This window comes from Lathamus discolor, chromosome Z (assembly GCF_037157495.1).
Source record: "Lathamus discolor isolate bLatDis1 chromosome Z, bLatDis1.hap1, whole genome shotgun sequence".
NCBI classification, from domain to species: Eukaryota; Metazoa; Chordata; class Aves; order Psittaciformes; family Psittacidae; genus Lathamus; species Lathamus discolor.
Window position 1 is genome coordinate 82254388 of NC_088909.1, and position 23470 is coordinate 82277857.

Genomic DNA, 23470 nt, shown 5'->3' on the forward strand with positions numbered 1-23470 from the left:
TGTGCCTTTTCTCCAACCAAAGCCAATTAAAGGGATCAGTGTATTGTAAAGACAACAAAATGGCAACTGAAAACTGTTATCACTGAGATGATTTTCATAGCTGGAGGAAACTGAGTTCAGCAGTGCATTTAGCACGGTGGACTTCCACTTCTGTCTCTTATATCGCAGAAGCCACCGCTCTTGTTTTGTGTACTACAGATGACGGAATTAGGTTTTTAATGTATGGAAGGATTTCTATATGTTGGTAGGCTCATAATCATAAAATAGTTACGGCTGGAAAGGACCTAAAGATCACCTACTCATACAGTACACGTGCACATACTTGTGTTAGCATAGTAAAAGTTCCATTGCTAGCTCTGTTGGTTTTATGTTTTCCTGTTCTGTATCGAAACTTCTGTGATGAATTTTAATGTATTTAATCTGCAAGGGAAAATGAAGCTCTGTGTAAATATATTTTGATCTCAAATAAATCTAAACATAAATTATTTTTCCTTTAAATAGTATAACATGCTATGTGTAAATTAATCAAGGTCTCTGCATCTGAAAGTGTAAAAGTGAAATCTGAAAGTGAAAATCTTGTATCCATTTATGTATGGCTATATAACTGTGAGTCAGGCACAAACGCTTATTCAGGAAAAATGTGTACTAGCAAATTTTTCTCTGTGATTCATTGCCATTGACTTCAGTTGGCAGTGTTCCTGCAAGTAGCATGGATGGCATTATGTCTGCATGTGTCTGTAAGCATGTTCTTTTTATCCAGAAAACAGATTGCAACTGTTCAATATCAGACATCTGGAAAGCAAACCATCTGCACTGAAGTCCTGATGCCTGACCTTTTCAGGCCAGCTGTTTCTATGCCGGGTTCTTCTGGCAGCTAAAGAGCATGCAGTAGAGAGTTTTCCATTCATTTCACACTGCCACAGGTATGGAATGTTCCAGATACGCCCTGGACCCTACAGTGGCTTATAAAACTATAGGAGAAATGCTGTGTTAGAAACTTAGTTTTCCTAAAGGCAGGTCTGCTTATTTTTTTTCCACAGTGGCATGATATAAAATGAGCACAGGCAGAGTGGTAACACCTTCAAACATATGCAGGAAATATTTAAGGGAATGTTGGTCGTTTGGTTGGTTGGTTGTTTTGGTTGTTGTTTGTTTGTTTGTTTGTTTGTTTTTTGTCCAAATACAGAGTTCTTCAATCTTTACTACTAGTTACGATGTTCTGGTATTAATATTTTGTCACTCTACCATGTGCAGTGGCTGTGCATTTCTGAGTGGAAAGGAAAGACAACCCTATTGTCTGGTTTAATGTTTGGCAAATAATATGTTAAAAACATTTGTGAAGCAAAACTAGCATTCCTAAAGTGAGAAAACTACTTAAACTGTATCAGGCATAATTAAAATATAATGAAATAATAAAATAAGATATTTCTGCTGGTTTGGAAGCAGCAGAAGGAGATGGCTGAAAATTACAGGCTACGTGGCTCACTACAGGGTGCTGTGATAAGGCAGTAATGATTAGTGATGACTGAGGATTTGTCTGCACCTTTTTTTTCTTTCTACTCTGCTCTGTCTCACCACTGCTTAAAAAGATGTAATGCATCTGACTTGTTGATTAAAATGTAACAAACCTCATATATGTACTGGTCATTCACTACTATTTCTGAATTTCCCTATTTTAAATTTTTTACTTGTAAACAGAATGCTAGTTTCTTTAGAGCTCTACAGATAAAGGATTCTTATTTTACTGCTCTCCTTTTCTTTCTCTTTATTAAAAGATTAAGTTTTCAGGAAACACTTAATTTTTCAAATTTGCATTTGATGGTGCTTTGCCTTAGCCACTAAATAGGTACCAGAATTCGGCAGTCCTCAGCACATAATGAAAGAAACTTGTATCTCAGAATGATACAGATTAATAGCTGCTGCCATTTTTGCTATGCTGCAGCCAAAAAATTCTTTAAAAAATACTGCTACTGATTACATTGTGCTTTTAATCATTTTATTGTTTAATTATAAATTGAATAGAAATGGTAAAAAGCCATGTACCATCACAACTTTTCCTTGATAGTTTTATGATAACTTAATCTTTATAAGTCTTATTTATGTCAAACTATAGTTGAAATGCAATGATGCTCTCAGAAATGTGTGGACATACATAAGCAAAAATAAGGTAAAAGTAAATATATATTGCAATTAGAAAAGTAAAGGAGTTGCAAATTGAGAATACAAGTATGACCTCTTTCTGCAAATCCAATAAGTTTATACCAGGCCCTTACCCTCCAAGACTTTGTATAAAGAAGGAAATGCAGTGACTCATTAAATGTCAAGCTGAGTAGACACCAGTAGTGTGAAATCAATTTATGGCTAGCAGTATGAGGTATTATGAAATGCTTTCTTGATTTTCTTCCTTTAAGCTCTTTAAAAGCATAAGGAAGCAACTTTGTTATAATATTCTTTGTATCCTCTCTTACTTGAAAGACAGGTGCTTTATTGCTGCGGTGTCTAAACTGCAGTGATTTACCACAGTAGTCTGAGATTAATAGTTGCTGATTTGAAGTTAATGAAACTGTGCCTGCTTACAGTAAAAACAAAACTCTTTGATATTTGTAGAGGTACTAGTGTATAGCTCAAGAAATAAATTTCTCAAAACACTTCTAGTTTAATATCTATCTTAAAAAATATTACTTTTTTATTTTATTAAAAAAAAGTGCCTGATTTCTCTAAAGGTTGCTGTAGTACTGCTGAAGTAGATCTCCTAGTCTGTGCCTCAAATCACACTTTTATGGTGGTTATTTCAGACTATTTACTTGAGCTCTGACTGCCTTATGAACTACACCTAAGGCAGTCAGGATATTGAGAGGGCGCTTGTCCTAAATTGTCACTATTGTGAATCCATGTCACAGAGGTTCTTTACACTTTCTGAATGCCCGTTTTAGTCATGTATGAAGCTTTATATGATGCAGTTAATACTCAGTGGAGGTATCACTGAAGAGGTTACAGGCACAGGTGGTTGTTAGGATGAGGTGGCTTGCATATCAGAAAAATATTGTAGAGCCCACGATTCTAGATAACAACTTCTCCTCCTCCTTTCTATTATAAACCAGCTTATGCTTTTGAAACTTGGATGGGTCTGTTACGTCAGTCATTAGAAGACGTAACTTGTTTTAGTCTCTTGTTATTGCAACATTGCAACGTGACAGTCTCCTTGAGGCTGTCCAAATAAAAAGGAATACTCTTTAAATTGGCACCGATTGTTCTGTATCACAGTATTCTTTTTTACACTGCTTGCAACTGGTGACTCTTGATCTGCTTGTGATTACACGATTTATTTGTTAAGCTGCATGGTTGCAGACAAAGGCAGAGCTGTGTTCTGAGGTTGACATGACCCTGAGAGCTGCGTGGTGAAAACCACCTATGCCTTCAAAGATCAGGTTATGTATTAACTCTGTGTTGAGTGTAGATAACATCCGGACTTGAGTCAGTGTCTTTGGAAGACGTCTTTTGCTTTGTGAGCATACCAACTTACGATAACTGTTACTGAGAGATATTTACATTGCACTTAGTTGTGTGGGGTAAAAGTGTGCTTTGCTGTGCTTGGTGTTTTAAAGGTGGTCATAAATCAACTGAAGGAACAGGCAGTGAGATACAGGCAACTGGTAAACAAGCATATTTGAAGCCGACTATTGTTGGGGCTGTGTTTCTTTCATTTTGTGTTTGCTTTATTGAAAAAAGACAAGATAATGCTGAAGGATGTGAATTGTTTCTTGGCATTAACCGCCTGCATGCTGTAGGTGCTGATCAGTTTTCAAAATGGGATGCAAGTGTAGGGAGCAAAAATCTTGAAAGTTTAAAGGCGTATAGCAGTAGATAACTGTGTCAGGTTATCCTTGTTCTAAAGCGGATTCTCAGTAATTAAATTAGTGCAAACATCTCCTTCCTCTTAATCACAAAGGCCAGCAAAATCTTAAAGGGAAAATCTTAAAGGGAAACAGGATGAGAACTGGCAGGGAAACAGGAGCAACTGTTAAATCCCTCATTCCCAGAAAGAGTTCATATACTTAGGAAAAGTCATTCTGTGAGGTGAACACCTTTTCTAGTGATTAAATGTTCTAGCAGTTTCAAGAAGTGTGTACCTGGGAAGTATTTAAAACACACTTTGATAGTGTTTAAATAATGTTAAAATGTTGTTAAATATTTAACATTTAAATAAAGTTAAAATAATCTTAAAAAAAATGTTTAATAATGTTAGTGCACCTAACATTTTAATCAGAGAAAGAGCAGTGCAGAAGTAAATACTTAGTGCTCATTTTGGTAGAAGGCATCTATGGATAGGTACAGGTATCTACAACGTAGATTTATTTTGCAAGTGAACAGTCACTGCTTAGACATATTTCCAGCAAGAAGATAAGGAGTTTTCATTAAACACTGAGCTATGAAAGTGAAATTTTGCAGAGTTTGTGCCTTTGTTTTAATCTAGGTTCAGCCCCTCTCCATGTTCTAGGGCCCCATCCCCCTCTGCCCCATTTCCAGGTTTTGACTTATTTCTTTTCAGACTCTCAATCTTTCCTTGGTTTTCTGCCAAGGAAAACTTTACCAAGATGTCTTTTGAAGAGGAGCAAAGGTGGAAGACTTTGGTACTACTAAAAGGATTATTGCTAACTTCTTTCTTTTTTTTCTTTTTTTGTCATTAATATGCTGAATAAGGAAACAATTTTAAATAAATTATAAGTGGTTATTTCTCTAGAAATCATTCATCAAGCATTGATTTTAGAGATATATTAAAATAATATATTTAATTATATTAGCCTGCTACACTAAAGATCAGGCTTGTTTGTGAAGTAGGTAGGAGATAATGCTACGAAATATATAGTTCCTCATGAAATTTGCATTTATGAATTCTTTCTTTTAATTGACTGTGATATGGAGTGGTTTTTTCTTCCCTTTTGCAGGAAATGGATCTCATCTGTTACCTAACAGAGCAGCTGTTTATTCTGAGCTTGAAAGAATCCATGCCTTCATGTAATCACACACCCTTGCTTAAATTGCATATTACCTTATGGAGATTGCAGCCAATTCATATGCATAAAGCTGACAACAGCTTCATGCTGCTGTCATCAAAACAGTATCTTAGGACTTTCTGTCTGCAGTCATAGTAATGTTAAAGCTCCAAACAAGTGAAGTATTAAGGTAGTATAATGGTTAACTGGGCAAGATTCCAAGGCTTAAATCTCAGAAGACTTTTTACTTTTTCCTTTCTTGCTTTACATGAAAGAGCAAATTTTTTAGACATTTTGAGTATTGTCATTCTTGATATAGATATGACTATGTATGTAAGAGGAATAAAGTGAGAGGGAAAAGCAAAGAGAAGTCAGCTCTTGTAAGGCTGAGTGGAAGTAGTGGGCTCTGTCTAGGGGAGTCCTCATTTGTTGTAGCACTGTTTAGGATTTGAGAGATTCCTGCTCATGTTGCCTTTAACACCATGCAAGTTTTGTGTGTCCTTTAGACATGCTGTTCTGAAATGCTGAATTTTCTACTGAAACTTAACTTCAAGTTAATGTGCTGTTCTATAGATGGGAAATTCGCTGGGTTTTTTCCAATAGCTTTTTTTTTTTTTTTTTTCCTGTTTACAAGAAGATTATAAACTCTTTTACAAACTGTTCTCTTAATATAGTGAAATGAGTCTTAAGAGTATCCTGAATGTATTCTAATGTGAGAATGAACATTTTATTTCAGTGATGCGCAGACACTGGGGATGTACTCCACTCAAAATGGATATGGAATTATTTTAAAAGTCAGGTTGAGAAAATGGAGGTTATCCCAGAGAATCTCTGGCATTTGCAAGTAGAAAGCAGTGCTATGAGCAATGTCCTTGTCCACCTCAGTACACTAACAACCCACTAGTCCTTTTTAAAGTCTCCTGTAGTTGTTGACTTGCCAAACTTGTGCAGTGAGCTGTCATATTCAGTGAATGCAAAAGCAACAACAGAGTTTGAAATATATTCTTTTTCCATTTTAACTGAGGGGAAAAAAAGTATTTTCTTCACCTTTGAGAAACTTCTGCAGGGTATGACATTAGCTGCTGCCTTTACTGCCTTGAGTCCTGATACCAAAATACGATCTGGTCCTTTCCTGTCTTTTGTTGTTGTTCTGAAATACCAAAGAGGTATGCTGCCTGACTTTCAAGGTGAACAAACATCTGTACAGACCTGGACATGCAAATACAGTTTTACTGATGCTGTTGTGCTGTATAGTTTATAGGCTGACAGGAGAAAAGACCTCAGCATCTGGCTACTGGCCCTCTGTTCCCTACAGGCCAGAAAATGAGTGAGGAACATCCACGGGAGCTCCAATGAACATGTAGGCTCTTCCAACTTAGCAGGCAATTGATTTCACTATGCTTAACTATGATGTATTAATTGTAACCGGCAACTGATAAATGGCAGAAGACAGAACAAGTGAGAGACTTTGGAACAAAGTCTTCACCAAGTTGATTCCAAATGGCCATTAGCTCAGTGTGAGTTGCAGGAATACTTAAATGACATCTGGAAGTGAAAATTCCTAAGTACTACATTCTACTCTCTTAACATGCACCTAAAACTGGAGCAATTTTTTTTCCCTGATACTGCTATGAGTACTTCAAGATTAATTAATGTTTAAAGTACAGACGTGTTTTTGTAACTACTTTGAGATACGCTTGCTTTTGAACTTTAGACCAATACCATTGTAGTCCACACCACAATCACTTATTAGCCAGGATTGGACTCTCAGCATCTAGTTACACTCATGTTGCTGTATTTGAGAAAAAATGTGAACATTTATCCCAAAATCTGATCCGGAAATATAGTATTTTAAAAAATCTTTTGACAAAGTGGTTGCTCATAGCTGCTGAGTAACAGCTCACGTAACAAAAAAAAAAAACCAAACAAACAAAAGCCCACAGGTAGTTTTTAAGTGTAGGCCCAGTCTTTCAAATTAGAAAAGAGTCTTTATAAGTTGTAATTAACTTATGAGTACATTTCAATGTCTCATGACACCTCCAGGAGGAATAGGCTGCCATAAGTACACAGGAGCTCCACATTAAAGTACAGCTCAGGAAAGACATAGGCTTGTTAGAGTTGGTCCAGAGGAGGGCCACAAAAATGGCCAGGGGATGGGCCATCTCTCCTATGAAGACAGGCTGAGAGTTGTGGCTGTACAGCCTGGGGAAAAGAAGGCTCTGGGGAGACCTTGCAGTGGCATTTCAACACTCAAAGGGGCCTTATAAGGAAGACAGAGAGAGGTGGTTTTCTATGGCCTGTAGTTATAGGAAAGGAGGTAACGGCTTTAAGCTGAATGGGGGTAGATTTAGATTAGATATTAGGAAGAAATTCTTTACTGTGAGGGTGGTGAGACACTGGCAGGTTGCACCGAGAAGCTGTGGCTGCCCCATCCCTGCAGTGTTCAAGGCCAGGTTGGATGTGGCTTTGAGCAACCTGGTCTAGTGAAGGTGTCCCTGCCTGCGGCACAGGCTTGGGACGAGATGATCTTTAAAGTCCCTTCCCACCCAAACTGTTCTATGCTTCTGTGAACATCATGTAGTGGCTTTTCTCTCTGTTCTCTTTCCTTTTCATCACAGCACATGACTTCAGAAAATGTACTGAGTGCCTGTATGCTGGGTATTTGTGTACCTTCTTAGTCTGGTCCTTTGAATGTTGCTAGCAGAATAACATAGCTCAGCAGTCTATAATTAGCTTTCAACTAAGCTTTTAATAATAATCAATTCATTATGACTCTTGCTTTTCAAGATGTGTATTTTTAACCCTTCATTCTTGCTTTCCTTCAGTTTTTTTCTCTTGCACACTTTTCAGTATATTGCAGTGTTATCACTTTTCTGTCACTGCCAATTGGTGAACTTTAACTTCTCTGTTTCTATTTTGCCTTAACCCTTTTACTTTTCCTGCTTCTGGTGGGTTTTGTGTTTTATTTTAACATTTATCTCCAGAATAATACAATGTGCATGGGAGAAGCATAATAGATGCTTGTCGACAGCAAAGTGAAATAAAATGCATGAAAGAATGTTCTAGGGATGTTAAGTCCTGGAGCTTTGCTTCCTGAGTGATGAAGATATGTATAACACAACCCCCTGATAATTTAAAAGCTTCACCTATTGTACCTAATATCCATAGCTGCCATTTTCATTAAGTTCCCTTTGAGACAGATGTCTTTCAGGTTTCTGAAAGCAATGATATGCATCTTACTTGATGTGCTCACACAACTGCCACCTGACAGCTGTAAGGCTGATAGAGAGACAGTGTGTACTGCATCACTTAAGCCTCTGATACTGGGTCCCTCTTCCAGGGGCCACAGGCTTGACCTCTGCTGCTCCTAGCTCTGAAGTATGTATGTGTTCTTCATTGCCCGAAAAATTGCATTAGTTTTTCTCACATCATAGGTTTATTGATAGCTGTAATACGTGATGTGGTGCGTAGTGTGTGTTTGCTAGAAAAAGTTGGTCCATTTCTCCTCGTTTAGTCAAACTAATTGATCCCTGATTCTTCACCTTGCCATTTAATTTGACAAAGTAGGAAGCAAAAGTAGTAGAAAAAGTGTTAATTCAAGACTTCTTTAGGATCTAGGTAAAAATTACTTTAGTCAGCTCTCTTTCTTTTGAGGACAAGACAACTTCAAGAAACTGTGGATGATAAGTGGGATGGAAACTCTAGGTCTCTGTAAAATTTTCTTAAGGAACATGTTAGTGTATTTTTGCCAAGTTGTGTACTTCGAATACACACTTATGTATATTGTTAAGCAGAGGCATCTAGTTTTTTATATGTTTTTGTTTTTAACTGCTAAAAAGTTTTCTAAAGGTTTGTCGTTTTTTTTTTCCTTCAGCTGATGGAGTCTGTGTGTTTAAATGCTTGGTTAACAGAGACACTGAATATTGTCGTGTGGGAAAACAGTCTTTGTTAATTACAGTGGAATACAGCAGTGCCTTGATTCAGTTCAAATCACAATCCGGTAAGTACATTTTAAATTAGTGAGCATCTTCTCCTTCCTGCTGTGTTACTGTATTGCTGAAATTCACTCCAAAGGATGTTGTCTTCTACCTCTGTTTCATGTTGGCTATTTAAATATTACATATTGTTATGATAATTCACTCAACTTCATTTGCATCTCACCCACTTCATCTGCCTTTTGGGGAGTATGGACCATCCACATAGTGAACATAACATTTTTGCAAAACACCTGCAGATTAGTTTTCTGAAGAAAGCAAATGCAAATAATGTATTCATATAATTTGACTTCATAAACTGTAATAACTGGTAAACGTAATGCTTTGTGTGGTCAAACTGCCACTTGTTTTTCCCCATTTAGAAACGTCTCACAGATCTATTTGCCTGTATAGTTAACTGAGGTAGTTTAACATATACCTGCAGTTGTTATGATACATATTTTGTGTGTGAAAAAGAAACTCAACTCTGTTTTAGAAACATGACTATTGCAGTAGAATTTTAAGATCCGTATATTTTACATCCACCTGACTTGTGTTTTGTAAATCCAACAGCTAAGACTATTTAATATGTGCTATCCTCATGTCCTCTTGCCAACTTTTGGGAAAGCACTCTTGGTTTTTATGCGATGAAATTCAAAAGGCTGCCTATTTATTCTGAGTAGTGCGCAGCATGGCCACAACTCATTTTGAAATTGTGTAACTACAGTTAATATACAACTTCCCCTTTAGCAATAATCAGGAGTTCTTATATAGCAGCCTGCATCAGTAGGTTTGATGATTTCCAGGAGGACATTATTTGTATTATCATTATTTGTGTTTTATATTGTGTGCAAAATGAAACACGGAGCAGTTAGATTAGATTTTTGGCAGCTTTCTTAAAGATGCTGTTTCAATGGCCTGGCATATGAGAAATTGGATGGAGATCGGTTTATGTAATGAGCTGCTAGCCCTGTGTCATCTATATACAAAAATGAAATCTTGAGTTTCAGGCAGAAAATGTAGTATTTAACCTGATTTTTTCAGTTGTGAGACAAATCTTGGTAGCCTTTGAAGTCCTGACTGGTTATAGTCTTTCATCTGTATCCATCAAGAAAAACTATTCAGATTTTCAAACTCTTACCTTACTAAAACAATATAAATGTAAGACAAGAATGACTGCGAGTGTCTGTTGCTTTGTTTGTTGGGTTTTTTTTTATCTATGTATTTGAGTGTTACAATTCAGGTTTGTGCTTCCATTAAGCTTTTTCTCTTGAGACTGCAATACAACTGTTTTTACAGATATACACATCATAACTGAAAAAATAATTGAGATTAGGTGGTTTAGCAAGTTATTAGCTCGCTGCTGAGAGAATTAATAACCAATAATTAAGGACTCCAGCAAGCTTTTCAGTACTCTTTGGTCTGCAATCCCTACCATATATCACCTACCAAGGAAGGTTCTGATTCCAAAAGGCACTGACAGTTTGAGATCCCAAGGCAAAGGAAGTTTCTCTTAGTGCTCTTCCTCACATTTGCAAACAAGTATTTGGAAAAAAAGTCCGCCTAAATTATGTACAGTTTGGAATTTTTCCTGAGAGGAGTGCCTTGATGATTTAGTGGTAAATTCAGGCTTCTCTTTAGCTATATTCCTTGGTGATTTGCATTTATTTATGTAATTGCATGTTTTGAAATAGATAAAAACAATAGAGGTAAGTCTCAATTTATTACTTCTGATTATTTGTTAAAATTACTAAATCGTGTGTTTTCTATATTTTTTCCATCTTTAGAGCTCAGGGGAAAATAAATTGAAATGACCTGTTAGTCCAGGAAACAACTCATTGATAAAATGACAGAAATATAATGGTTGGTCAAAGTCTCTTCAGATTACGTGACAAACAAAATGTGTTGGGTGCTCCATTAAGCTGGAAGTTACTTAACAGCACCTACTCTTGAGAATGTCACATGCTTTTACAAAGAAATTAAGGCTATAGAGAAGAAGTTAATCTTTTTATTGTTTGCTGTGTACTGGTATAGCTGTTGCTCTCAAACTATAGAATCATAGAATCATAGAATAGTTAGGGTTGGAAAGGACTTCAAGATCATCTAGTTCCAACCCCCCTGCCATAGGCAGGGACACCTCACACTAAACCATCCCACCCAGGGCTTCATCCAACCTGGCCTTGAACACTGCCAGGGATGGAGCACTCACAACCCCCCTGAGCAACCGATTCCAGTGTCTCATCACCCTAACAGGAAAGAATTTCCTCCTTATATCCAATCTAAACTTCCCCTGTTTAAGTTTTAACCGGTTACCCCTTGTCCTATCACTACAGTCCCTGACGAAGAGTCCCTCCCCAGCATCCCTATAGGACCCCTTCACATACTGGAAGGCTGCTATGAGGTCTCCACGCAGCCTTCTCTTCTCCAGGCTGAACACCCCCAACTTCCCCAGCCTGTCTTCATACGGGAGGTGCTCCAGTCCCCCGATCATCCTCGTGGCCCTCCTCTGGACTTGTTCCAGCAGTTCCATGTCCTTTTTATGCTGAGGACACCAGAACTGCACACAATACTCCAGGTGAGGTCTCACGAGAGCAGAGTAGAGGGGCAGGATCACCTCCTTCAACCTGCTGGTCACACTCCTTCTGATGCAGCCCAGGATACGGTTGGCTTTCTGGGCTGCGAGCGCACACTGCAGCTGGCTCATGCTCATGCACTTGTCATGGTTAAACTTCATGAGGTTGGCATCAGCCCACCTCGCAAGCATGTCAAGGTCCCTCTGGATGGCATCCCTTCCCTCCAGCGTATCAACCGGACCACACAGCTTGGTGTCATCAGGAAACCTGCTGAGGGCGCACTCAATCCCATTGTCCATGTCAACGATGAAGATGTTAAACAAGACCGGTCCCAACACCAATCCCCACGGGACACCACTCGCTACTGATCTCCAGCTGGACATCGAGCCATTGACCACAACTCTTTGTGTGCGGCCATTCAGGCAGTTCTTTATCCACCGAGTGGTCCATCCATCAAATTGATATCTCTCCAATTTAGAGACAAGGATGTGGTGTGGGACAGTGTCAAACGCTTTGCACAAGTCCAGGTAGATGATACCAACTGCTTTACCCTTGTCCATAGAATCATAGAATCATAGAATGGTTAGGGTTAGAAGGGACCTCAAGATCATCTAGTTCCAACCCCCCTGCCATGGACAGGGACACCTCTCACTAAACCATCCAACACAAGGCTTCATCCAACCTGGCCTTGAACACTGCCAGGGATGGAGCACTCACAACCTCCCTGGGCAACCGATTCCAGTGTCTCACCACCCTAACAGGAGTGCAGCCCCATCATAGAAGGCCACCAAATTGGTCAGGCAGGATTTCCCCTTAGTGAAGCCATGCTGGCTGTCACCAAGCACCTTGTTGTTTCTCATGTGCCTTAGCATGCCTTGCAGGAGAATCTGCTCCAAGATTTTGCCAGGCACAGAGGTGAGACTGGCTGGTCTGTAATTCCCCAGGTCTTCCATTTTCCCCTTCTTGAAAATGGGGGTTATATTTCCCTTTTTCCAGTTATTGGGAACTTCACCTGACTGCCATGATTTTTCAGATATGATGGCCAGTGGCTTAGCAACTTCATTTGCCAGCTCCTTCAGGACCCGCAGATGGATTTCTCCAGGTCCCACAGACTTGTGCACTTTCAGATTTTGAAGATGGTCTCAAACCAGATCCTCTCCTACAGTGGGCCCAAGGTCTTCATTCTCACAGTCCCTTCATCTACCTTCTAAGAGCTGGGTGGTGCAGTCAGAGCCTTTGCCAGTGAAGCCTGAGGCAGAGAAGTTATGAAGAACCTCAGCCTTCTCCAAATCCTGTGTAGCCAGCTCTCCCAAAAGGTTCCTCAGGGGGCCTCTGTTGTCCCTAGTCTGTTTTTTGTTTGCTACGTACCTGTAGAATCCCTTCCTGTTATCCTTAACATCCCTGGCTAGGTTTAATTCTAACTGGGCCTTAGCCTTCCTAACCTGGTCCCTAGCTTCCTGGACAACATCCCTGTACTCTACCCAGGCCACCTGTCCTTGCTTCCATTTTTTATAAGCCTTTTTTTTCATTTGAATTTTCCTCAGCAGCTCCTTATCCATCCAAGGAGGTTTCCTGGCCCTCCTGCCACACTTCTTTCTAGTTGGGATGCAGCACTCCTGAGCTTGTAGCAGGTGATCCTTGAATATCAACCAACAGTCTTGGGCCCCCCTGCCCTCCAGGGCTATATCCTATGGAACCTTATTAAGCAGGTTCCTGAAGAGGCCAAAGTCTGCTCTTCTGAACTCCAGGGCAGTGAGCTTGCTGCACGCTCTTCTCACTGTCCTGGGGATCTCAAATTCGACCATCTCGTGATCGCTGCATCCAAGGCTGCCCTGGAGTACCACATTCTCAACAAGCCCTTCCCTGTTGGTGAGCACAAGGTCAAGCATGGCACCTCTCCTTGTCGGCTCCTCTATTACTTGCAGAAGGAAGTTGTCTTCCACACAATCGAGGAACCTCCTGGATTGCTTGTGCCGTGCAGTGCCATCGTTCCAACAGATGTCAGGGTGGTTGAAATCCCCCATGAGAACAAGGGCCTGTGAGCGTGAGGCTGTTTCTGTCTGTCTGTAGAGTGCTTCATCCACAGGTTCTCCTTGATCAGGCGGCCTGTAACAGATCCCCACAGTAATGTCTCCCATTGCTGTTCTCCCTTTAACCCTGACCCACAAACTCTCTGTAAACTGCTCACCTGTCACCAGAGTTCCACACTCTCCAGCCTATCCCTAACATAAAGGGCAACTCCCCCTCCCCGCCTGCTGCGCCTGTCTTTTCTAAAGAGCCCGTAACCTTCCATTCCAACACTCCAGTCATAGGAGCCATCCCACCATGTTTCAGTGATGCCTATTGTATCATACCCCCGTAGATGTGCACACATCTCTAATTCCTCTTGTTTGTTCCCCATGCTATGGGTGTTTGTATAGAGGCATCTGAGCCGAGCTCCAATTGAAGCCGGCTCGTTGGCTGGAGCAGCTGGAATATCTCTACATTGTTCCGGGCATTTATTATAGGTGCTGGCAACTGACTGGGTGTGTTGGGATGGAATGATGCCCCCCTCCCCCAACACATCTAGTTTAAAGCCTCCTTGACCAGTCTGGCAAGCCTCCTACCAAAACTGCTCTTCCCCTTCTCTACCAGAGCAGCTCCACCAGCCCCCAGTAGACCTGGCCTACTAACTTCATTCCCCTGTTCAAGACACCCAAACCCCTGACTATGACACCGCCCTTTTAACCATTTATTAACCTGGCCAATCCTCCTAGCTTTTTCTTGGTCCTCCCCTGTGTCCTGGAGAATTGACGAAAAGATTTGCAAATGTTTGTGTGTATAATAAAAAAAAAAAAGTTGTGATCAAAAAATGGACTGAAAATTAATTTTCCATCTCTTAAAATGTTACGAAAATTCACTGCAAAAGTCTTGGGTCTTTAAGTCCTCTGTCTTTTATAAAGGTAGAGGAAGATGAGGAGTGAGGAATGAGAGGGAAATACATGCCCTGCTTATGCCCACACAGAGAATTGTTGTTCTGGTTCCAGCATTTTGGCAGTCATAAATCATAGATTGTATATTTCATTTCCTGCTGAACATATGTTAAACATCTGAGTAGGATTGAGTAGGCAATAAAATGAAAGTTAGTAGCCTACAGACTTCTTTCAAAGACAAAGATCATTTATCTGTAATAGACCAACCAACCAGTCTGTAACTCATCTGTGGCAGACTTGGTATGTAGCTCTCTGCTCTTCAGTGGAAATAGCCTGCTTAATTTAGCACGGATTTAGTTCATAAGCATAGGATGAAATGCTGTTTTGGTGTCATGATAGAATGGATGTTCTTTTCTTCTCTTTCAAACCTCAGCTCTGGTCTCCAGCCACTTTCACAGTGTATCCAGGCACCGGACATGCCAATAGTTGGTGTCTGTAGATGTTGGTTTAGTAGCACAACTCATCTTGAAAGTTGTCTGCCAGCGCTAATATCTGTGCCACTTGCACAGAAGCATGATATATGTGGTGAAAAAAAGGTGCTATTTACAGTTTTCAGCATATAGTACTTGCGGATCTCCACATACAGAACTGGAGACATATGAGTACATGTGTCTGTAGATACATATATGTGAAATATATTAAAAGCATATGTTGTATTTTATATGTGCAAACATACATGCTGTTACTGCCATACAACGTAAGCGAAGGAACATGGTATGTCTCATGGTGATTTTTTTCCCTCAAAATTATTAGCTCATATAATGGCATGCGGCTCTAATGAGCTATGATTCCATTAGCAAGTCACAGAGAACAGAAGGAACAAGCTTGTAGAACAGAGCATTGGTGCTGGGGCCTTGGTATGCAAACTATACTCATTTGGGAATGAGGCAAAAACGAAGGGTGTGTTTACTTTGAACTATTTTTGTTAAATTTAATTCAGAAGGATTCCAGTCAGTGTGTACTGAGACCACTCAGTCATGCAAATCAAAGCACTGTAAGTGGGGACAACTGATAGATATGCCTCAAGATCCACAGGTTGCAAGGAATCCATTCAGCAATTTAAGAATTTGTGTCAAATAATAAATTTTATGAAGTAAAGGACCAAATGACTCTGTGGTCTCTTGTTGGTTTATGCTTAAAGTAGTTATTCTGTTTTTCAGAAAAACAAAAGAAAAGAAAATAGTTTGTTTACCTGAAACTTGTTTTATTTGAGTTAATTTAAAAACAGTTAGATTCACAAATGTCTTTAATCTTACAGCTTGAAACTTGAGGAGAGTAAACAATGAATGCAACTTGTTGAGACAACTTACTCAATGCATTGACTGTAAATGACCTCACAATGATGGTGAAGTCCAGGATTTGCTAGTCTTAAAAGCGTGGTAGGAGGGTCAACTATTTGGAATGACTTAAAAAAATTAAAAGGTTCTGACTTCTGAGCCATGCAATGCGCACAGTTGTAATACCTAACTGCTCACCTCTGAGGTAGGAACTTCGGTTCTGTGTTATACTTCAGTTTCTAAATTACTCTACTGTCACAAAGTGCCTCTAGGCTTTGCAGGTGCTTTCTCTGAGTTAATTTGTTTATGTGGCTGTCCCAAACACTGTGTAGGCTATGGGACTATGAAGCAATCAGTTTGATTGGATCAAATTTCAATTCAACAGGATGAAGTGTCTGATAAAAGTTTTCAAGGTCATATATGGAGCTGGGGACTGTAGTGTGCAAGAGCAAACACCCATTATGTGATTTTGGGGACTGTAGTGTGCAAGAGCAAATACCCATGATGTGATTTTGGAGACTGCTAGTCTAGTTGCAAATCTTAACAGAGAAGGCTGCCTGAACATGCCCTCTGCTGTGTCTGTTAGTCTCACTGTTTAAACCTCTGGGTTTGCTGTTGTTTCAGTCTATGGTTTTCAATGCCATTGTTTTTCTTGATCCAGTTAGGGGCAGCCATTCACAAGTTTTGTGGTGTTTTGGGGACTCACTAAGTGAATTCAGGGTGTTAGGATCTACAGGGAATGACCTAATTGCTTACAGCACTATTTTGAGTACCTTTTGTATCTCTGGGCTTTGCTTGAACAGTTCTTTGGGAATTACTTTAGCATTAGCATTTTAGAGTATCGATTGATTCAGATTCTTGGGAGGACAAAATAAAGGAGATTTGAAAAAGGTCAATTGCTTTTAGTGTGTTTTTGAATGACTCATAACATACTGTTATTTTCCTTGGAATTATTCTGGGCTGTTTTCTTGCTAGTTAATATTAGTGTTTGGCTTTCCAGATAGGATTCGAATTATATTTTTTTTTTTTCTTCTATAGGAATGTGATGTACCATAATTTTCCCTCAATTTTTAAAAAATACTATATGAAGGATTCTAAATTTCTAGCTTTTTTGCTCCTATCTGCTATATCTGAGTATTGCTACATCTGCCTGCCTGTAAATTACAAAACTGCAGTGCTAGTTTTGTGTTGAAGGTGGCAACATGATTGTATTGGTAGCTTGACCAATCATTTGGTGTTTAAAAATTCATGTAGTTCTATTGTTCTGGTAAGAGTGGATTAGACTGGGTGTGGGTGGGTGGATAATTGTTTAAAACAGGCAGCACTTTATTCCAGTGAGACAGGGTATGTCTTAGAAAATTTTGGCAGTATTTTGAAATTTAATAGCCACTAATTCAGTGCTACCAGATAGTGCTTTCATGTGAAGCATGTCCGTGGCCACCGGTTCAGAAGAGACTTTCAGTAAGCACTGCTAGACTTTTTACATATCAAGACTTTCAGCATTCTGGCTTTAAAACTAGAAGACATAAGTGAAGCAACTGCACCAGCGACATCCGTCTCAATATTTACATTTCATCCAATTATACTGCACTAAGCCAAAGCATCTTCCTTCCTTACAATGTAATTTGTTTCTGAGGAAGCTTGTTTACATAAAAATCAGTCATTCTTTCAAAGAAGAATAAAAGAAAGGAACGAGTATTTCTTAGTTTAATAGTTCCCAAAGTATAGCTTAACTTCAAAAGTTTTTGCAATATCACAATAATTCGTACAACATTTATGTAAATTTGATTACACCTTAAAGCCCCATTTTTCTCTCTGTTGTCTAATACAACTGAAACGGCTGTTTTAAAGGATATTAAACATTTACATTTAGAAACTTTATAATAGCATTTTACAAATCATAACTATTCTTTTAGTAATGTTTTTAGTGTGAGATTGACACTGTGGGGGAAGCTTTCACATCTGTTAATTTGCATTTCTTTGGAGTGTGGTTGCAACTTGAAAGTAAAGATACTTTAATATTCTTCTTGATGATAATCATTTTATCAATTTGGCTCAATTTTTGTTTTATATAAATGTGAATCACTAAGGGGTGGAATGTTCTGTTTAAAGAAAAGCCATTTTAGTTAGGATATTTTGCTGGCAGATGATACAATATTTTGCTTTCTGCTTACTGAAGAAAGCACTTATTAGCGGTACTAAAAGTAGAAAAGGTTTTTGCTTTGGAAAAACAAACTTACCAATGTGATTTGAAACATATGGCATCCAGTTCCTGATGTGGAAAGAAACAAGGCCACCAGTCATGTTTCCCATAAAAATGACCGACTGACTGAGTCCCCTGTCTGCTGATGAAGTGCTTAATGGCTGAATTTCTAAGCATCTAGTTCTCCCATGCTGACACTTAAAAGGATTCAACTACTGTTGTGTCTGGGACAAAGTTGTTGCCATTGTGCAAATCCAGACTCTCAAAAAATTTGAAAGGAGGCTGCAGAAATTTACTTACAAAGTGACCTGGTCTGCAAATTGTGATTTAATATTCAGTAAAGTACTCAACAAAGTTATCTATGGCTGATGGAAATATTAGGAAATTAGTTATTAAAATTAACAGAATCACATTAGTTCAATCTGCTTTATTTGTGGCAATGAAAAGCTCTATAACTGCTTGAAAGGTACAACAGAAATACAAAAGTATTCTGAATAAATATTGCCAAACTTGTATATACCTAGGTATTTCTGGGAGCTTTTTGTTTTGAGTCTAAGTGGTGAATGCTGTTGAGATTCTGTTAGGACACCTGTAGTAAATATCACTGTGAGTTTCTGAAGTGTAATACAACTGAGAAGAAGCAAAAAAGATTTTCTTCCTCATTTGGAAATAATGTTCCAGCCTCAGACATCTGGGATAGTAATCTGGTTTGGTAAGTTTACTATATTTTTACTGCATGTTTCGGTTTTTTGCAAAGCAGGTATTTTAGTATTCGGGTATTTTGCAACTCCGTTATTCCAAATGGAAGACTGTAACCCACTTGTTTACAGGAGGCAATCCAATTATATATACCTATATATTATATATACCTATCCAATCATTTGATATGGTCTTCTGATAAGTTATAGACTTCCATTAAGTTTTTCAAATGCGGTCAATGTTACAACTGTACACCTCTCATCAGTAACAGGCCAAATTTATTGCTTTATGTGAGTGCCGGACTTTAGCAGTAGCCTACAGCAGATATTGCAAAATAATGTGGGGGTACTGTTTCTCCATGACTGTTATGCTGATCTCCTTAGATCAGAAAACATAACAGCTGTTGGTAAAATACATTTATTTAATGATTTATTCTGAGTAGCATTATTTTGGACTGCTGCTTTGTGAAGTTTGTGGGGTTTTATTCCCCACTGAGTTTATTTTCCCTTCCATTTATTAATTATTTCACTTTACTTCATTCATTAATTCATTAATTAGGAATTAATCTTTCCCTTATTCTGGCATGTTGGTTCAGTTTGGGTTTTTTTCCCTTTCTCCCTCAAGAACCAGCCAGGTTTACTACTGGAACCTTTTCTTTTTTTTTTGGTTCCTTCTCTACCCTCTTCCCCTTTGAAGTTGTAAGCGACACCATCTGTACTGAGCACATGGATGAGGTGCACTATGTTAATAGCTCGTGGTTTTGTGTCTGTGTCTTCTGCTGTGAGTATAAGCATTTTGTAAAGAGAACTCATTACAGCAGTTCTGAGTATGCAGAGTGCAACCACTTGACGATTTATCAAGAACTAAGAATGAATGTGCATGCAGGAAGTGCCACAGGCACCTGGGGCTTCTGCTCCCTTCTTTGGGAAGGGACTAGTTTGAGACAGACACAAGAAGCAGGGCTTTTCGGAAGGATGTGCCTGTTATCTTGGTCAAAGGAATCAGTTTTGACTGGCCATTATTCAGCTTTTACACAGTTGAGTTTTTAGGCTATCAATCAGTGCAGTAATATCTGCAGAATATCTCTGTCAAGTTATCAGACTGTATAATTGATTAACATAGGTTTAATGTCCAGCAGCAAATATAAGTTAGCTGAGGTGCGTAGCTAGTCAAAACTTAACAGCCAAATGCCTCAGTTTTTCAGCAAGTTAACACTTTCTGTCAAGGTAAAAGTTTTCAAAATAATTTCTGTTTCCAGATTTTCATTGAAAAAAAAATGGGGGGGGGGGGGGGGGGAAGGGGGGGAGGAATTGAGTAATAAAAAAAAATGGGAGGGGGAGGAAGGGGGGGGAGGAATTGAGTAATAAATAAAAATCCTAAGAAGCTTGGCTTTCAAAGGAAATGCCTGACAATAATATTTTTTATGTTCTTTTACGTTATTTGCAAGTGAACTTTATTTCATTTCCTTAAAAAGCTCCTTCTGAAAGCACTTCAGCCCAGGAGAGTGGGAGTTTTCCTTACCCTCTCAAGGGCTAGGAAAAAAGGGGAAACTGACACTTTTAATCCGAAAGCAAACAATTTGTTCTATAACATAAGTTTTGCTCCAAAGAAGCATTTCTTGCATGCTAGTTCATACTAGAGCATGAACTATGGGGTTTTTTGCTGTTTCCTGGTAGACACCTGCATTAACGTTTTTATCATATGCACAATAAATGTGAGGAAGCGTACCCCTTACTGCAAGGAGATTAGTTGTAGTGAAGTAAGAGCTTGCACACAGGCAGTTACCATAGAGTGCCTAATGAATTTAAACAATTTTCCAAGTTTCTTTTTAGCTTTTAAAACAGAGACAGTTTGAATTGCTGGATTTAAATTTTTTCTGTGTTATGGGCCATAGAATACAAGCTTCAATTCACATCAAATTGTTTAATGGAGACTTCTGATCGAGTTAAAAATGTTGGTGCTTTAAAAGCTGCTTATTCAGCAGGTAAAAAGCACAGATTTCACTGCTGTGTTGTACTTAGTTCAGTGACTGCAGGTCTTTTATACGCACCCAGCACTTGGGCAAGTTCTGCAGCCTATTCCATTGTGCTGTAAATAAACCAGTGGCTGGATTAGCTAACCTAAACTAGATCAGGCTGCACACTCATAGTGCTATTCATTCCAGTATTTTCCATCATTTTCAGAGTAACATCCAGATGAGGCTCCTTAAAAAAGAAACATCAGTGGTTTGAGGGGGAATTTTGAGTTGGGTGGAGGTTTGAGATACTGAAAAAGTATAGATGAAAAGGCAATAAATGTCTGCTTATACCTATCCTCAAGAATATCAGGTAATTCTTTTTGGGGTAGTTAATGGAGGTTTTACAGTGCATGGGAAAGAGTAAATGCACTGTAAGATTTACTTACATTTTAAAGCCTCAATTCACTGATTTGCCACTCAGAACATGGCTATAACACTTGAAAAGTTTTCAAGTTGTTTTCAACCTGCTAGTGGAAAACTTTAGATTGATTTAAGTGATTGGGGTGGTGAGGGCGCAAGGATTTGTTTTTCAGTCCTTGAAGATTGTAAGTTATTTGTCTGAAGACAGCCAAAACTGTTCAAGAAAAGTCATTGACATCTTCCCAAGAGAAAAAGTTTTGAGGGTGAAAGGAGATAGCTTCACAGCATAAAGAAGCAGCTCATCAAGGAGCACTTACACCTTTCCTTCCCACCATGAACATTAATTTTGGATTTTACAGGATAGATTAATTTTTGCTTAAGTATAATCTCTGATAACCCAGAAAATTTTGTAAGCAAGCCAGACCTTTTTCTTTACAGATGAACCAACAAGCAAAACCCCTGGTAATAGAAGAAATCTCTCAGGACTGGTTAGAAGACTCTTGAAGGGGTGGCATTTGAAACACTATGCTTAGGTTACCAAGCAACAACCTTCATATACTTGAGTTTACTTTCGAGAAGCTGATAGAACATTTGAGGATCCTGAGATGAGAAAACAAGTCAGCATCAAAAGAAAAGATATATAGTTGCTAGATTGCTAGAACCTTTATGTAGAATGTAGGGCTGAGGATTAACAAAAATTACTATTTCTCTGTTCTTAAAAATTGTTTTACTGACTCACAGTTCTGTATGGTTGAGTCCTGGTTGCAAAATAAATAGTTCCAAAGTATATGACCCAGCAGTATTCTAGCCTGTTGGTGAGCTCAGCTGGTTTTGGTATAGATCCTTTTCTGGTCCCCTTACTTTAAATAAAGAAGAAAATCCAGTTTTCATAAAAGCTGAGATCCATTCTGGATATATTTCTACATATGACATATTGAGTTCCCAGGTTGTTAAGAAGATCAAAATTAATTATATTTCATTTTAAGGAATTTGATCAATATGCAGATAAAGCCTTATTTCATAGCACAACCAGGATGAGGTATTGGCTAATAAGAAGTTGCTTTATGGAAAATGTAGAAAGAAAGCAACTTAGTGTATTTGCTTGCAGAAGCAAATAGAGAGAAGACAGGCTATTGTAGATTGGTTTTGGATGTAAAAAATAGACTTGCTTGATACGGAAAAAAGACTTGAGATAAATTCTTTTCCTTATTCTGGGACAGTCGACAAAACAAAGTAACTTTGTGTTCCTTGTCCATGCTAGAGAAAATAAGAAAACAAACCTGTTTATCTTCTCTGTAGTAGGGAGTCCTTACTTGTGAGAATTCCTTCAAGCTTTTCCATGTCTTTCTTTTGAACTTATTTCTTGTGCCTGTGTCATGTGTAGAGTATTCACAATAATTCCATTCTTCTGTATTAGATGTTGAAGTTTTATTATTTGGCAATTTGCCCTGTCACAGAAGTGAACGTGTGTCTGAACTCTCAGACAATATGTGAAACAAGTAGCAACTGTTAGGAATAATACCTAGGCAATTTGCATTCCCTAAAAGATTTTTCTTTTGAATTCTTTGACTGCATTCCACAGAAAAACAAAATCCCAAATTCACATCTGCAACAGTAATTCCTTCCTTACAACCTGATCCTTGGTTTGTAGTTATTTAACTGTAATTTCCTTCAAATAGTAAGTAGATGTAGTTAGAATATTTTTGGTGAATATTTGATTCATGAATGCTGAGGATAAACTAACATCCACTGAACAGATGAGAAAAAGAAAAGAGGAGCAAATTTGTGCTGTAAGGAAATTTCGCATAGTATATTAATTCAGTCAGTACAGGATCAGACAAGGCTATAGGGATTTCTCAAAGGTGGAATCATTAAGTTTTAATAGATGAGTTGTAAACAAGTGTTCTTGGTTGCTGTTGCTTTTGTCACTAGAGTGATTTTTCACTTCCCACCAAACAACAGCAACTAATTGTATATTTCTATTTTTACGCTCAAATACTTTTTTTCCTCATACTGTTAGCCCCAGATGAATGTGTAAAATGTGGAGTTGGGATTTGAAGTCTAGAATACATTGGCATGTACTAGATATAGAGCTGTTCCTATTTTTATTGCTCAATCTTTACTGCCATCTAATAGAGAAGAATTTAATTCCATGTTTTCTTTAAAGCTGATGAAAGAAATGAAACACTTTTCTCCTCTATAGTCTGCCAGAACCTCTTGAGATCTTGCTGGTACTCTGACAGGGAAACTTTTAAGTGCATCTGAGGACCATAATGAAAGACTGTGGAGGAACTCCATCAACCTTTTGTACTTTCTGTTTTGATTCAACTCAGTGAGTACCAGTTTAGTAATATGCCAGCACTTTGGAGAGCTCCAGCAACAAATGTCTTTTTTTCATATA

At 38.5% G+C, this 23470-nt stretch overlaps 1 protein-coding gene across 1 annotated transcript in view; it reads left to right on the forward strand.

The window, feature by feature from the left end:
- Window positions 1–23470, forward strand: part of LOC136004811 (histone-arginine methyltransferase CARM1-like) — a 58231-nt gene that overhangs the window by 8227 nt on the left and 26534 nt on the right. Inside the window, exon 2 of the mRNA XM_065661687.1 lies at window positions 8869–8994. Within this exon, the coding sequence (XP_065517759.1) occupies window positions 8869–8994 (126 nt within the window). The remainder of the gene's footprint in view (window positions 1–8868; window positions 8995–23470) is intronic.